Source organism: Podarcis muralis, chromosome 6, assembly GCF_964188315.1.
Source record: "Podarcis muralis chromosome 6, rPodMur119.hap1.1, whole genome shotgun sequence".
Lineage (NCBI taxonomy): Eukaryota > Metazoa > Chordata > Lepidosauria > Squamata > Lacertidae > Podarcis > Podarcis muralis.
The window spans coordinates 50,194,240-50,211,064 of NC_135660.1; the positions used below are offsets into that span (position 1 = coordinate 50,194,240).

At 42.1% G+C, this 16,825-nt stretch overlaps 1 protein-coding gene across 33 annotated transcripts in view; it reads right to left on the minus strand.

Moving 5' to 3' along the window:
* Positions 1–16,825, minus strand: part of ABLIM1 (actin binding LIM protein 1) — a 216,647-nt gene that overhangs the window by 73,019 nt on the left and 126,803 nt on the right. For all 33 annotated transcript variants that reach the window (XM_028730189.2, XM_028730180.2, XM_028730178.2 and 30 more), the window contains 2 exons: positions 5,489–5,615; positions 3,897–3,990 (listed from right to left, as the gene is read on the minus strand). In XM_028730189.2, the coding sequence (XP_028586022.2) occupies positions 3,897–3,990; positions 5,489–5,615 (221 nt within the window). The remainder of the gene's footprint in view (positions 1–3,896; positions 3,991–5,488; positions 5,616–16,825) is intronic.

The window sequence follows — 16,825 nt, forward strand, 5'->3', positions numbered from 1 at the left end:
GCTGGGCAATGAGCTTCGTGGGGTGGTGAATGCTTCTATCTGTGAGGGAGCCTTCCCAGACCCGCTGAAAGAGGCGTTATCAAACTGCTTCTTTAAAAACCATCTTTAGATGTGGCCAATATGGCCAATCATCGCCCAGTCTCAAATCTTCCATTCTGGGGCAAGGTGATTGAGCGAGTGGTTGCTGAACAACTCCAGGCATGCCTGGAAGAAGCGGACCATTTGGATCCCTTCCAGTCAGGATTCAGGCCTCATCATGGGACTGAAACTGCCTTGGTCGCACTGGTCGATGATCTCCGGCAGGCTAGGGACAGAGGTGAGAGCTGTTTCCTAGTTCTGCTGGATATCTCAGCGGCTTTTGATACTATCGACCATAACATCCTTCTGGACCGTCTTGAGGGGTTGGGAGCTGGGGGCACTGTTATACAGTGGTTCCGCTCCTTCCTCCTGGGCCGTGTTCAGAAAGTAGTGGTGGGGGATGAGTGTTCAGACCCCTGGGCTCTCACTTGTGGGGTGCCTCAGGGTTCTGTCCTCTCCCCCATGCTTTTCAACATCTACATGCAGCCGCTGGGGCTGGGTGTTCATCAATATGCGGATGATTCCGAGCTCTACCTCTCTTTCAAATCAGAACCAGTGAAGGAGGTGAAGGTCCTGTGTGAGTGTCGGTTGGAGGCGGTTGGAGAATGGATGGCGGCTAACAGATTGAGGTTGAATCCTGACAAAACAGAATTACTGTTTTGGGGGGACAGGAGGCAGGCAGGTGTGGAGGACTCCCTGGTCCTGAATGGGGTAACTGTGCCCCTGAAGGACCAGGTGCGCAGCCTTGGAGTCATTTTGGACTCACAGCTGTCCATAGAGGCGCAGGTCAATTCTGTATCCACGGCAGCTGTTTACCAGCTCCATCTGGTACACAGGCTGAGACCTTATCTGCCCGCGCACTGTCTCACCAGAGTGGTGCATGCTCTGGTTATCTCGCGCTTGGACTACTGCAATGCGCTCTATGTGGGGCTACCTTTGAAGGTGACCTGGAAACTACAACTAATCCAGAATGTGGCAGCTAGACTGGTAACTGAGAGCGGCCGCTGAGACCACATAACACCGGTCTTGAAAGACCTACATTGGCTCTCAGTACGTTTCTGAGCACAATTCAAAGTGTTGGTGCTGACCTTTAAAGCTCTAAACAGCCTCGGTCCAGTATACCTGAAGGAGCATCTCCACCCCCATCGTTCTGCCCAGACACTGCGGTCCAGTGCCGAGGGCCTTCTGGCGGTTCCACACACACATTTATACACACATAATATAAAAGCAGAAAATCATAGATAGTGTAATCTATTGTAGCTATTACTTCTTAGAAATGTTGAGAAGATATAGCCTGCAGTACGTTTTTGAAGATTAACAAAATAAACTTTCCACTAAATTAAAGATAAGCCCTCATTCTTTTCATACCATCATTTCCTGTTAAGGATCCAGCAGCCAACAGGAAACTAGCAGTTTTCCACTGATGCTGGTTCCCCTCTGCCCTTGTTACCATGGCAATAGCTCTATAGAGCCTTACTATGTAATAAATTATACAAGTTCTTTTTTGTGCATTGCTAGAAATTAGCACAGCTTAATTAAGGTTTAATCAGCTGCTACACCTGGTATCATTAGGTGTTCTTGAGCTACAGATTTACAAATTCATCTGCAGTAGATGAGCTTTCCTTTCTACTCCTTGTTCTGAAAGGTCAAAGAGGATTTTTGTTGCTGTTGTTATTGTAATGGTTGCAGTGTCTACTCTTCCTGCTGAATCCCCTGGTTTTATTTTCCCTACTGGCTTGTTTGTTTGTTTGTTTGTTTTTTATAAAGATTTTTATTCAAGATTGATAAGGATTCATTCTCATTCTGTGAGCTGGACTGCTGACTTAATGTTCAACGCCACTTGCCCCAGTTGTCTAATCAGTTCCAGGTTCTCATATGGTTAATTTGAACCTTCCCACTGTTGGTAGGGAAAACAACATGGCAGCAAAAAGGAGCAGGGAATAGGAAAGTGGCTACAATCTCTCTCTCTCTCCCCCCCCCCCCAGCCCTGTCACCCACGTTTGTGTAGTCCTGGTAAGCTATAGTTTGCTTTACTGTGTCCTGTGAATCAGGTCAATGTCTCCATCTCATTTGACAAATTATTGCTTCTCGATATCCACAGAACCCATTAAGTTTTGTAATCTCCACCAGCTGAGCAGTGATGAATCAAAATCCAATTTAATAAGAAAGGTGAGGAAAAACATGCTAGATGCACAACCTCAATCTTTATAAAAACCCAGAGTTTCCTTTTGTAGGGACTAGTGCTGCCCTCTGGTGTATTTCTTCTATGACAGTACTGGTTCAATCTATCTAAAGTGCACACACATCTTCTCATCAAAATCTATGGAAAGCTACACAGGTTAAAGATCTTTAAATGTTCACAAAGCAAACTAAAGTAAAAGAAAGTGTTACAGCAAGTAGGAAATGCCCTGCTCCAAAGCATTCAGACATCTACTTCTGCAAAAATACCAGGAAGAACATGTGGAATAATCCATCGTTTTGAGCTCCAAAAAATGAAACATAGTTGGCAGCCATTTTTTTTGTTGATTCCTATTTGCTAGTCGCATTGTCAACCCTGTAAGGGGACAGGGTTGGTGAGGTGTATGGGGAATATGGGAGGAGTTGGTGATGTCTAAGGAGGGTTAGGGAAAGGGGTTGCAAGCCTAGCAAGCAGGGGAGCTGCTGTGTGTGAGAGAAGAACTCTCTCTTCATGTGAACCAGGAAGTAACCTATTCAAATGAAGAAGATATCTTAAATCATTCCCAGGGATGCAAAAAAAGAGCTGCTCATACACATAAATGAAGAAATGAATGGATTTAATATAGGGAAAATATTCGAGAAAAGAGCCTAATGAGAAGTGAGTATTCTCAGTGAGTATGGAACACTGACTGACTGGTTTTTGCGAAATGAAAATTGGGCAAGGTAGTGGAATGGGGTGGCTGGAATCCTGAAAAGAGCACCACACACTGTAAGCTTCTGTTGTAGGGTTCTACTTGTCTGATACTATTTCTAAGTGCCACCAACAAGCATAGGGCTTATACAGTAAGTAATCTAGTGGTGGCTAGTGTCTACTAGGAGTGCCAGGGCAGAAGGCAGGGACCTCTTAATAGTAGGTGGAACCAGAGTCCATGACAGGAAGAGCCAACTAGTTCAATTTTGTCCCCATGCTCCTCCCTGTCGAGTTGTACAAAGGCAACACTGAGACTAAGGAAGTTGAGGAAGGCGAGAGGCAGTACCCTGGACTGGTTATAAGTGAAAATGAAGGCAGGAGAATATAGCTGAAGGCAAACTGGGGGTGGTGTGGCAGTGCTCCATTCACCTCAATGGGCCAGGCTCCACTAGAGTAATATATGAAAAATAGCCATACAAAAACACAAAGCTCAGGAATATTAGAATGGCCAAATCTCTGTCAATGGAAGGAAAAGCAGTTCCCACCACAAAGAAAATGACAGTGAATTTAAGTCAGAGATAGCAAACTGGATCTGGCTAATGGGCCAGATCTAGAATTGGCCCATCTTTCATGGGCCACTTTTGAGGTCAAGAGATTCAACTTCAAAGGAAGAATTGGGAGTTCACTCTATACAATTCTGTATTGTTATTTTCTACCTTTGCAGATACTTCAGATACTTTCTTTCAACGAGCATTTTCCAGAACTAAAAAGTACTTTCTTTTAAAACTACATTTAAAGTATATCCTTTTAATATTAGAAAATATTACAGTAGAATGAAGTGTTGGCCATGTTCCTACTGTACAAAAATATATGCTTCATTTCTTCTCCTTTAAACAGAAAAATACCAATGGATAAAATCCGGTTACACTAAGCCATGCAGCTCTCTTACCTCTAGGACTTTCCCAGTGATGAACTGGTGGCATGCTTCACATTTGACACCAAAGAGAACCTGATAGTCCTTTTCACAGTAAGGTGCACCATCTCTGAAAGTAATCCACATGAAGTAAATCAGTTTCTCCAATATGCTAAATGCATATTTGATGCATTGAAACAGCTGGGGTGAAGACAAGGTAGCTGCTTTGCGCTCAACAATAAAAAAATGTGTCTGTGCAAGTATAATGGCTTCGGCCTTGTATACCTGAAGGAGTGTCTCCACCCCCATCTTTCAGCCTTGAAACTGAGGTCCAGCTCCAAGGGCTGTCTGGCGATTCCCTCATTGCAAGAAGTGAAGTTACAGAGAACCAAGCACAGAGCCTTCTCAATGGTAGCATCTGCCCTGTGGATATCCCGTCAGATGTCAAAGTGATAAACAATTATACAACCTTCCATAGGCACCTGAATCAGGAAGCTTTTAATGTCTGATGCATTGTGTGTTCTTTTATATTCTGTTGGAAGCCACCCAGAGCGGCTCGGGCAATGCAGTCAGATGGGCAGGGTACAAATAATACGATGTTGTGGTTGTTGTATGAGCACGGCTGCCCCACCATGCCATCCACTACTGCTAGGAATACTTATAATAAATGAGTGTATGTCTGACAGTTTAGAGAACTGATCTGACATCAAGTGTCAGGTAAGCCAAGGAAGTGATGCAGATGCCCTGATCAAACAGTTCTATTTTTATGTTTATTTTCAGCACCACTTTGTTTCCTTTGGTATCCTCAGTGACAGAAAAATCTTTCTCTCTTTTTTTTTAGCACCACACAAGCGTCATTCATGGTGTGGAACAGAGGTGTAAGTTATGCAGGTAGAGCTGTCAATTACACAAGTCAGATAAGAAATAATGGACAGTTCAGTTTATATTAGAAAAGTTTTATCTGGCCATTCAAGCAACAACATTCAGCAAAGACCTGCCTGGAATCAAGAACCTCATGTATTTCAGACACAGATGGATGCATTTATGACACCTATTATTTTAATCTGGCTGTTCAGTTAGTGCCTACAAGTATCAAAAATTCTCTCTTGTATATTGTGCAATATTTCTCTCTTGCCTCTGAAGAATCAGCAATTGCTGCAATTTGAGAAGTGATACTTGATGGAATGATGGCTTACTCTATCTGGGAAGATGAGTGGACACACATTGATTCTCTATTGTGATATGGAGGGAGGTGGAATATAGTGGAAGCAGATTGGATTGTACACTCCTCCACTTCATAAGACAGAGATGCGCAGTGATCTGTTACCAAAATCTATTGCAATTTCTTATGCACTTGCAGACATCCAAGGAGAAGGGAGGCAATACCACTGTATCGCTGTCTGGTTCACATTATGGTCCTCTGATAAGAATGAATCCTGCTGGGCAAAGGGGTCGGTTCTACTGTGGGTATTACGAGTGGATCAAGAGCAGGACTTCTAGCTGAGTACTCACCAGTAGGAACAGTAAGAGATCCTGTCGTAATATATCTTTGGTACTGTCACTTATTCAAAAAACGGGTCAAACCACTGTGTATTTAATGCAACAAAGATAAATGGGGGACTGCTTACTTGCTGATGTATTCTCCAGTCAGGACTTTTGCACAGGCCTTGCATTTGAAGCATCCCAGATGCCACTGCTTATCCAGTGCTAGTAATGCTTGTCCATTCTTTATATCTCTTCCACAGCCTGCACAATCTGAAAATAAAGCAATATGCGTAGATCAGTTGGCCTGCGTTTCCCCCAGCCAGCCACTCCAAAATTAGACCAGCTACCGTCTCTATGAAGCAATATAATATACTTTATGTACTCCAGCACATAAATTCTATGTAGAACAAAAATTCTAAAACATCTGGCTGGCAGACCGGGCCACATGTTGCATATATTATTTTTAAGTTTAGATACAGGCAAATATAGCCCTGTCTTTGAAAGAAAACAACTGACAATTTTCTTCCAGCTTCACCAAAATGCAAGAATATGATTAATTTTATTTTTGCATACAGCTACTCTAATTAGCATCCAGGATCAAACATTTCCCCCTTTCAAGGAGTTGGGGCTGACAATCCTTTTTATCTCATTCCTCTCATTGTCCTTTACATTTCTACCCTCTAGATGGCAGTAACTCTCTAAATGTTGTCATGAAAAGCTAGTAGGTAGAATATGTAAGGGGTAAGGGTATAAAAGATCTGGTTGTTTTCTTTTAAGGAAACCAGAGCTTCATTCTCTGCTTCTCTTGGGTATAGGTATAGAAAAAGTATACTAAAAGAAAGAATTTCAACAGATATTTCAGGCTGGTAAAAAAAGGAACAGGCCAATATGCCTAGACTCTACTTCAGAACTTGGGAGTAAAGGCAACCTTGTCCTGATTTTCTGAAATTATCTGAACCAAGAAAAAAGCTAAGGGAATAAAAGCTGCATCAGGAAGTATGAATGTATCTACCTTCCTTTACAAGGTATTGCAAAACTGTGGTCATAAATGTTGGAACCAAAAAGCTAAAGAATATTTTCTGCATTGAAAATCGACACAGAAAGTCAATTCAATAAATAAATAAGTGTATTCAAAATTCACAGATGATTGTGATTCATTCAAATAACCAACTTTTTAGTGCGTAACACTAAAAATCCGGTTCCATTGTGAATATTAAACTTTTAAAAATATTGCAACTGGCTTTGTCATTAGGACAAGAAATGAAAGAATAAACAAAGATCCATTTTGATGCCTCAGTATCTCAGCTCCACTATTTGCTTTTGACATCCTTATATTAACACACACCAACTGATGTGAATCAGCAGTCAATGAACAACGAAAGGGAAACCAGTCTAGTCACTGTGGAAAAGGACTAGTTCAATTAGTATATAAAAAAAAAACCCTGATCTGTGCAGTTCAAAGCATGCAAAAATACTCTCCAAATCAATGATCTGTGCAGTTCAAAGCATGCAAAAATACTCTCCAAATCAATGAAGTGATGTCAGTGAATGTTGGACTAGCTTGTTATACTGCAACTCTTAAATTATAATTTCCTTGTAGCATCTAGCTGCCGGACAGGATACTGAACTAGAAGAAACACTGATCTAACCAGTGAAATGAACACTACCATTGTGTCTTACTTGTGAGCTTTCCAGAGATGTTTCACTGGCCAGATCAGTAGACAGAATATCAAGTTAGAAGGACCATCAGTCTGATCCTGGATGACAGTCTTTATATTCAGACAGTACAGGTCAGGTGTCCCCAAATGGTATTGACTCATAGTAAGCACAAGCCCTGAGTTGCATATATTTTGGTTAAAAATTAAAGTGCTCCAGGGTGACTTTAGAATGTCCAAAAGATTTCCTATTTGATGCCCAACAGCCAGGAATTTGAACTGGCCATCAAGAAATACCAAAAAATATAGACTTGGGGGCCAGACATGAAGTGTTGTTCCAAGAAGCAAATGGATTCAGACTATGGACGGTGAAGAGATTGCTTCTTCCTATCTGCATCACTTGCATAGGTGCTCTGTTCCCTTGGGGTGCCTCAGGGTTTGCTGACTGTATATTTATAGGTATTTTTAATTGTTTAATGTACCCCTACATTGATTAAGCAGCTTATACATTCCTTAAAATATAATCATCTTCCTCCGCCAAACTTAGCCACTATAATGGACCCATCCAATGATCTATCATGTACAAATGTGGAAAAAAGAATCCCACAATTCCATTTATCTGTACCTTGTTTTGATAAAGAGAGCTATAGATGAGACCCCATATTATGAAATGCACAATAATGCAGAGCCCGTCAGCCAAGTAGCATCAAGAAATAAATCTGTCAAAGAAAATGCTTCAAAGCCAATTTATTTTACTTTTGCTAAGAGCAAAACAAATCCTTGCCAGCAGCTACAGAAGAGCCTTGCCATCAAAAGTGGCATGCATACAACAAAGGGACCCAATTTCCTCAGGGAAATGAGCTTCATCTTCTAACAGAGTAATGATCAGAAGCAAGTTTTACTTGACGTCCAAAGTAAAAGCTTATTTTTTGAATTGTGAAAAATATCTTGATTTGTGTCTTTCAAATGGTTTACATTTGTGGGGGGGGGGGAATCCAATTATATGGCTGTATAAACAGAATTATTGCCCCCCCCCCACTGCTGCAAAAAAGCATTTGTGTGTGTCTTGTGTATAGTTACTTACTTGAATAGTATTATCAAGCTTAAAAACAGAAATAAATGGTAGTCTGGGCATTACTGGCTACATCAGAGGTTTTCAAGTTTTCTATTTCCAGAGAACATTTTGCACATCAACTTGTCTCCTGAAAATCTCCTGAGCATGTGCCACAGAAACCATGCACGGTCCAGTGGATTATGGAGCATGTTTTAGGGTGCATGTTCTACAGCTGGTGAGACTTATCATAGCACCTGGTGGACAGCTGGACAATTCCAGAACACAGCTTTGTGGCTGCCCATTTTAAGGCAAGGCTGGGATAACTATGGTCCTCCAATTGTTGATGGACTACGGTTTGTACCATTAGCTATGCTGGCAAGGGACTACTAGAGCTACAGCCCACCATTACAAGGAGGACTGCAGCTTCTGCATCACCATGCTAGGGGAGGAGCATAAGGATGAGATTGTCCGCTATTATTATTATCATCATCACCCTTTATTTTTCTTCTTCATTACTGTACGATTCTCTGAAACACCTTTTGGCAAGCATTGTTATTAATAGTTTGCTTTACTCCCTTATCAGTACTTCATACAACGACTGCTTATAACTCAAAGCAGACAGTTTTTTCGGCCAAACACACAGCAGCTCTTAAAGGTCTAGTTTTATGTTAGCATATTCAAACCAGCATCAATCGGAGGAATTCAACTGCAGGTATCATGCTCCTGGACAGTCGTTGCGCCATTGTACTTAATGAATATACAGAGCAACTAACTGAACAGTGAAGGGTAGTCCCATCTAGTTGAGTTCTAGGCAATCAGTATACATGCCCTTGTACTAACTGAAGAGCTGGCTCACTGATAAGGCAGGATGAAGCGCCAGTCACAGTACACACACACACACCTTGCAAGAACACTGCCCCCTCTCACCCAGTCTGTGAGAGCAAGGAGCATTCCAGCATGGTGAATTGCCTCTCCTCTTTCCCACCTCTGGGACAGAGAAGATGCACTGCAACACCTTGTGGAACGCTTCCTCCTCCCACTGAGTCTGCAAGAGGGGAGGCGTTCCACTGCTGAGCTTTGCCACTGAGCGGGAAGGGAGGTTTGACAAGGGAGAAGTGGTTCCCAAAGCTCCCCTAGCCCAGCCCAGAAGGGTGGGAAGGCTTTGCACTGGCTGCTTCTTAAGAAACCTGCACAAAGCCTCCCTGTTGGATGGGAAGGGAGCTTCGTAAGGCATTTCTCCTTAAGGAGAAGCGCTTTCCAAAGCTTTCCCACCCCAGCCCGGAGCAGTGGTGAGGCTTTCCAAGGGATTCTCCTTTCTGAGCCTTTGCAAATCCTTGTCACTGGGCATGTGGGGGTGGGGATTCTACAGGAGCCTTTTCGCCTCAGGTGCCAAAACGTCTTCGGCCACCCCTGACTAACTGTACAAATGTGCAGTTTGGGGCTATATGCTAGACTGAAAGCACAAAAGTCTTCTCTATCAACAGCCCTCAAAAAACTCCCAGAACTCCCAGTGAACTGTTGCCAAGGCCCATCAGAATGCAACACTTTAAGAAGCAGGGGACAGAGAGGATATCTGCTACCTTTGGCCTTGTTGCAGCAGTATGGGAATATGAATACGTCGCAAAAGAAATTTTCGACAGAAGACAGTGCTGCAGGAGACATATCTAAAAGTGATCCATTGCAGGGATGGCTTTTTTGTGAAACCAACTTGGATTTATATTTACTGTTTGTTTCTACATGCTTCTATATTAGGATGTGATGGTGGAGGATTAGAACACGCATATTTGAGACTAGAGATATATATCTCATATCATTTCAAAAAGCAGCTGAGGGCAGAGTCAGAAAAAAAGGGGATAATATTGCTTGGGGATCTAATCTGACTGGTCTGTATTTTGCCAATGCCTGCAATAAAATGCTTTTTATAAAATAAATCTATTTTGACATATCATAACTGACGTTCACCATACGCAAATGTCATGCCCTATATAATCACTTTCACTGCAGGCTTTCTAAGCTATGTTCTTACAGTTTACAACACAGTGACACTTTGTTTAAACTCTGTTCTTTCAACTTACATTGACACTAATACACATACATTCAAACCTACACACACCACGTAGAAATAAAAAGATTTAAAGTTTCTCTGTGCAGAATTGTAACACAGGAACCTGAGAGACCTGGAAACCATACATTTGCCCTGAGAAATACTGTGGATTCTGCAATGGCTACTATGACACAGCAACAAGAGATCTATTTATTTTCAGTATCACAATATTTCCTTAGTATCAACAGATATATAGCATATGGAGGCAAAATTTAAACCCTAGTGAGTGCCTGTGATTGGGCTGCACACAGCAAAACCTGGTATAACACAGCAAACAACACACACAAACATCGGGGGTGGGGAGAGATCTTACTACAGTCACCATAAATCATGTACACTGTTATTACTATGCAGCCCAGAAAATCACCAATAACATACAAAGAATCATAACATGTTGTTGTTGTTGTTGTTTAGTCGTTTAGTCGTGTCCGACTCTTCGTGACCCCATGGACCAGAGCACGCCAGGCACCTCTGTCCTCCACTACCTCCCGCAGTTTGGTCAAACTCATGCTGGTAACCTCAAAAACGCTATCCAACCATCTCGTCCTCTGTCGCCCCCTTCTCCTTGTGCCCTCCATCTTTCCCAGCATCAGTGTCTTCTCCAGGGAGTCTTCTCTTCTCATGAGGTGGCCAAAGTACTGGAGCCTCAGCTTCACGATCTGTCCTTCCAGGTCTGATTTCCTTAAGAATGGATGCATTTGATCTTCTTGCCGTCCATGGGACTCTCAAGAGTCTTCTCCAGCACCATAATTCAAAAGCATCAATTCTTCGGCGATCAGCCTTCTTTATGGTCCAGCTCTCACTTCCATACATCACTACTGGGAAGACCATGGCTTTAACTATACGGATCTTTGTTGGCAAGGTGACATCTCTACTTCTCAAGATGCTGTCTAGGCCTGTCATTGCCCTTCTCCCAAGAAGCAGGTGTCTTTTAATTTCGTGGCTGCTGTCACCATCTGCAGTGATCATGGCGCCCAAGTAAGTAAAATCTCTCACTGCCTCCATTTCTTCCCCTTCTATTTGCCAGGAGGTGATGGGACCAGTGGCCATGATCTTCGTTTTTTTGATGTTGAGCTTCAGACCATATTTTGCGCTCTCCTCTTTCACCCTCATTAAAAGGTTCTTTAATTCCTCCTCACTTTCTGCCATCAAGGTTGTGTCATCTGCATATCTGAGGTTGTTGATATTTCTTCCGGCAATCTTAATTCCAGCTTGGGATTCATCCAGCCCAGCCTTTCGCATGATGTATTCTGCATATAAATTAAATAAGCAGGGAGACAAAATACAGCCTTGTCGTACTCCTTTCCCAATTTTGAACCAATCAGTTGTTCCATATCCAGTTCTAACTGTAGCTTCTTGTCCCACATAGAGATTTCTCAGGAGACAGATGAGGTGATCAGGCACTCCCATTTCTTTAAGAACTTGCCATAGTTTGCTGTGGTCGACACAGTCAAAGGCTTTTGCATAGTCAATGAAGCAGAAGTAGATGTCTTTCTGGAACTCTCTAGCTTTCTCCATAATCCAGCGCATGTTTGCAATTTGGTCTCTGGTTCCTCTGCCTCTTCTAAATCCAGCTTGCACTTCTGGGAGTTCTCGATCCACATACTGCTTGAGCCTTCCTTGTAGAATTTTAAGCATAACCTTGCTAGCGTGTGAGATGAGTGCAATTGTGCGGTAGTTGGAGCATTCTTTGGCACTGCCCTTCTTTGGGATTGGTATGTAGACTGATCTTCTCCAATCTTCTGGCCACTGCTGAGTTTTCCAAATTTGCTGGCATATTGAGTGTAGCACCTTAACAGCATCATCTTTTAAAATTTTAAATAGTTCAGCTGGAATACCATCACTTCCACTGGCCTTGTTATTTGCAGTGCTTTCTAAGGCCCATTTGACTTCACTCTCCAGGATGTCTGGCTCAAGGTCAGCAACCACACTACCTGGGGTGTACGAGACATCCATATCTTTCTGGTATAATTCTTCTGTGTATTCTTGCCACCTCTTCTTGATGTCTTCTGCTTCTGTTAGGTCCTTACCACTTTTGTCCTTTATTATGGTAATCTTTGTACGAAATGTTCCTTTCATATCTCCAATTTTCTTGAACAGATCTCTGGTTCTTCCCATTCTGTTGTTTTCCTCTATTTGTTTGCATTGCTCGTTTAAGAAGGCCTTCTTGTCTCTCCTTGCTATTCTTTGGAAATCTGCATTCAATTTCCTGTATCTTTCACTATCTCCCTCGCATTTTGCTTGCCTTCTCTCCTCCGCTATTTGTAAGGCCTCGTTGGACAGCCACCTTGCTTTCTTGAATTTCCTTTTCATTGGGATGGTTTTCGTTGCTGCCTCCTGTACAATGTTACGAGCCTCCATCCATAGTTCTTCAGGCACTCTGTCCACCAAATCTAAATCCTTAAACCTGTTTGTCACTTCCACTGTGTATTCATAAGGGATTTGACTTAGATTGTATCTTACCGGCCCAGTGGTTTTTCCTACTTTCTTCAGTTTAAGCTTGAATTTTGCTATAAGAAGCTGATGATCTGAGCCACAGTCAGCTCCAGGTCTTGTTTTTGCTGACTGTATAGAGCTTCTCCATCTTTGGCTGCAGAGAATATAATCAATCTGATTTCGATGCTGCCCATCTGGTGATGTCCATGTGTAGAGTCGTCTCTTGTGTTGTTGGAAAAGCGTGTTTGTGATGACCAGCTTGTTCTCTTGACAGAACTCTATTAGCCTTTGCCCTGCTTCGTTTTGATCTCCAAGGCCAAACTTGCCAGTTGTTCCTTTTATCTCTTGCCTCCCTACTTTAGCATTCCAGTCCCCTATAATGAGAAGAACATCCTTCTTTGGTGTCACTTCTATAAGGTGTTGTAAGTCTTCATAGAATTGGTCAATTTCAGATTCTTCAGCACCAGTAGTTGGTGCATAAACTTGGATTACTGTGATGTTAAAAGGTCTGCCTTGGATTCGTATCGAGATCATTCTATCATTTTTGAGATTGCATCCCAGTACAGCTTTCGCCACTCTTTTGTTGACTATGAGGGCCACTCCATTTCTTTTACGGGTTTCTTGCCCACAGTAGTAGATGTGATGGTCATCCGAACTGAATTCGCCCATTCCCGTCCATTTTAGTTCACTGATGCCCAGGATGTCAATATTTATTCTTGCCATCTCATTTTTGACCACCTCCAACTTACCCAGGTTCATGGTTCTTACATTCCAGGTTCCTATGCAATATTTTTCTTTACAGCATTGGACTTTCCTTTCGCTTCCAGGCATATCCGCAACTGAGCGTCCTTTCGGCTTTGGCCCAGCCGCTTCATCAGCTCTGGATCTACTTGTACTTGTCCTCCGCTCTTCCCCAGTAGCATGTTGGACGCCTTCCGACCTGAGGGGCTCATCTTCCAGCGTCATAACTTTTATATGCCTGTTGTCTTTGTCCATGGAGTTTTCTTGGCAAGGATACTGGAGTGGCTTGCCGGTTCCTCCTCCAGGTGGATCACGTTTGGTCAAAACTCTCCACTATGACCTGTTCATCTTGTGTGCCCTGCTCGGCATAGTTCATAGCTTCTCTGAGTTCTTCAAGCCCCTTCGCCACGGCAAGGCAGTGATCCATGAAGGGGGAATCATAACATAGCAAGATACAATGGGTGATCTTCATGAGTTTTTGTGTATACAAACTGCAGCTTATAGTGTGGTATACTCATCTGAAAATTCATTCATTTTGAATAAATCATGTAAAGCAGGCTACACTCCAAACTTGAAAACCATATTCCATTATATTCTCACTAAAGCACAGTGATATGGCAACCTTCTACCTCCTCTGCTTCTGAATACCAGTTGCTGGAAACAGCAGAGTGGAGAGTGCTATTGTTGCTCCGGTCCGGCTTGTGGTTTTCCCACAGGCTTCTGCTTGAGAACAGAATGCTGGACTAAATGAGTTGTCAGCCTGATCCAGCAGGCTCTTCTTATGTTCTTACACTCTTATAATGTTGTTCCCATGGATCCCTTTACCCATATAAATATACAGCACAGCAGCATGGTGTGTGGGAGGGAGGGATGTAGGTCGCCATTAACACAGTGCCATTTACTGAAATTTAAGATATCTTTTTTACTTCTCCTCTGAGAAAAATGTCATTGTTGTGTATATAGAGAACAATAATCCACTGATGTTTAGTCTCCAAGAGTATGAGATATATCTCACTGGGGACTTGATTAATCCTTTCAGGGACAAAAAACACGCAGCAGGATTTCAAGGTCTGTCTTATCCAGGCCTTGAACAGGGCAATTTACCAGTGGCTCCCTATCATCTTATGAATGCCTTGTTCACTTAATGTACGATAGGTGAACCTGTTTCTCTCTGGCAGATATTTAATAGTATACCTTTTTGGCACATAAACACTTAATGTGGAGAGAACACAAGATCATTACAAGGACAAGGTAGGGCAGTCTTAAGTATTATAAATCTAAGGGAGCTATAGGTTCTTCTGTCTCTCACACACAATTTTTTAAGGGTGTGTGTGAGAGCAGAGAAATAATTTATATATGGCTGGCAGGCAAAAAAAGAGAATGAGGTGGAGCCTGGATATGTCATGACTGGCAAAATTAAACCTGTAGAACCACAATTAGGGTTGCGTTCGTTCCCAGGAGATCTAATAGTAATTGATGCAATTGTTTCAAACTACAAATATAAAGAAGTGATTTCAAAGGATGCCATCAACAAATCTCAGTCTTCAAGCAGATGGAAAATTGTGAGTACATTTCGAGTGATAAAACTGGGCCTATTGCCTGATTCTGAGCTGTTGACTTACCCCTGAGCCAATTGTGCAATTTTATAAATGTTGTACTGAGCAATCAAACCCTAGATCTTTAAAGTAAATTCAAGGTGTTAGGAAATAACACCAAATGCACTCTGTAAGTAATTTTAATATGCAGTTTAAGCAAGTGTGCTAATGGGGGGGGGGTGGAGAAGAGATAGCTTTCTCTCTACTAATCTTCCCACTTGTAGCACGTAGAAACCTCTTAGATCCATATTTTGATCCCTCTCAGTGTACAAGAAGATCCAATTTGCTTCCAAAGCAGCTCCTTTTCAAATTCTATTCTATTTCAAATCTTTAGTAGATTTAGGAAATCTTTCATTCTAAACAGTGGAAAACCATGACAATATGACTGAACAATAAAGACTCTAGTTCAGGGGTAGTCAAAATGCTGCACACCAGATGATATTGGACTACAACCACTATCATCCTTGATCCTTGGCCATGCTGGTTGGGGTTGATGGGAGTTGGAGTCCAACAACATCCAGAGGGCACCATAGTAGCATAATTTTGATGTTCCATGTCTGGGGATCTCTGTTCACAAAGGGAATATGGACACAGGGAGATGCTATTGTTGTGGTCTGGAAGTGTTGTCGGAATAGGAGTTATAAAACAGAAAGAGGCCTGATAAAAGATCAGGGACTTGGGAGGACAGCCAGAGTATTAAAGATTTTCACTCTTCATTTCAGGCAAAGAAGAGGCATCATTCCAGTCATAAATTGTTACCAGGTTAAAGTAATATTTTGGAGCTGATCCTTGGAACAGACAATAGAGCTCTGTTTTGTTTGTTTGGTTTTTGCCTTCACTACAAAGACCGGTTTCCATTTCAATTAGTGTGCAAACTGGGACAGTAACCAAGATGACTAAGCTTTGGACTCAGAATGTTCAGTGGTGGCTGGATCTCTTCTCTCTCCATAAACAAAGACATAAAGGCAGGGTTCTCATGCTCATGGACAGAAACAATGCAGCATCCTCATTATCAGGGTCTTTTCACAGTCAACAGGAACAAAGAAATCGTGAAAAAACATGCCATTTCTACAGAAGCATGTATGTGTTAGAGGAATTCCAAAGAAGAAGTGTCAAAAAGTCTCTGCAGACAAGTATTTTCCATTTACTACGTGACAAACAGCTTGATTTTATTTCAGAACCCATTGTATAGCATTTATACATTCTCAACAAGCTTAACTTCATAAAATTAGAATAGTCTTCATGCTTATAATAGATCTCATAAGATTGAGGGGATGGAGCAGTGAATTGAACCTGTTTACCCCTAAATTCCTGAGCAGTACTCTTTCCCAAATTCTTTTCCTCTTCCTCATTTTCATTCAGTATATGCCTCTATGGATTTTTAACCATTTCAGTTATCTTTCAATATAGCAAATTCTGAACTCACATTTTCCTTTGACTTGGTCATACCTGTGTGTGTGTGTGTGTGTGTGTGTGTGTGTGTGTGTGTGTGTGTGTGACAGAGAGAAAGGGGGGGGGGAGAGGGAGAGAACACCAAGAGCTAAAGTGATCTGAAAAAGAGTGAGCTCCTGGATGGAAATGTTTATTTTTTTCTATAACCTATTATGTAAATAACATGTTATTATATCTGATGAGTAGAGATCATAGTTCCAAACCATTACAATTCCCTTGGCTCTGGCCTCACAATGAAGTAACTGCAGTTACTGTAATCCGTTACCTATAACCTTGGCATTTTCTGTCTAAATGGCATTAAAATGTCAGGTTCCGGACTGCTCTCCATGAACATCAGACTTTGAGGCAAACTGAACAAAGGATCTTCATTTTAGAAGCAACCAACGACAAGTCCGCTCACCATTCCGGTGCTGTGGTGTTGCAGGACAGCAGAGGTTCCACTA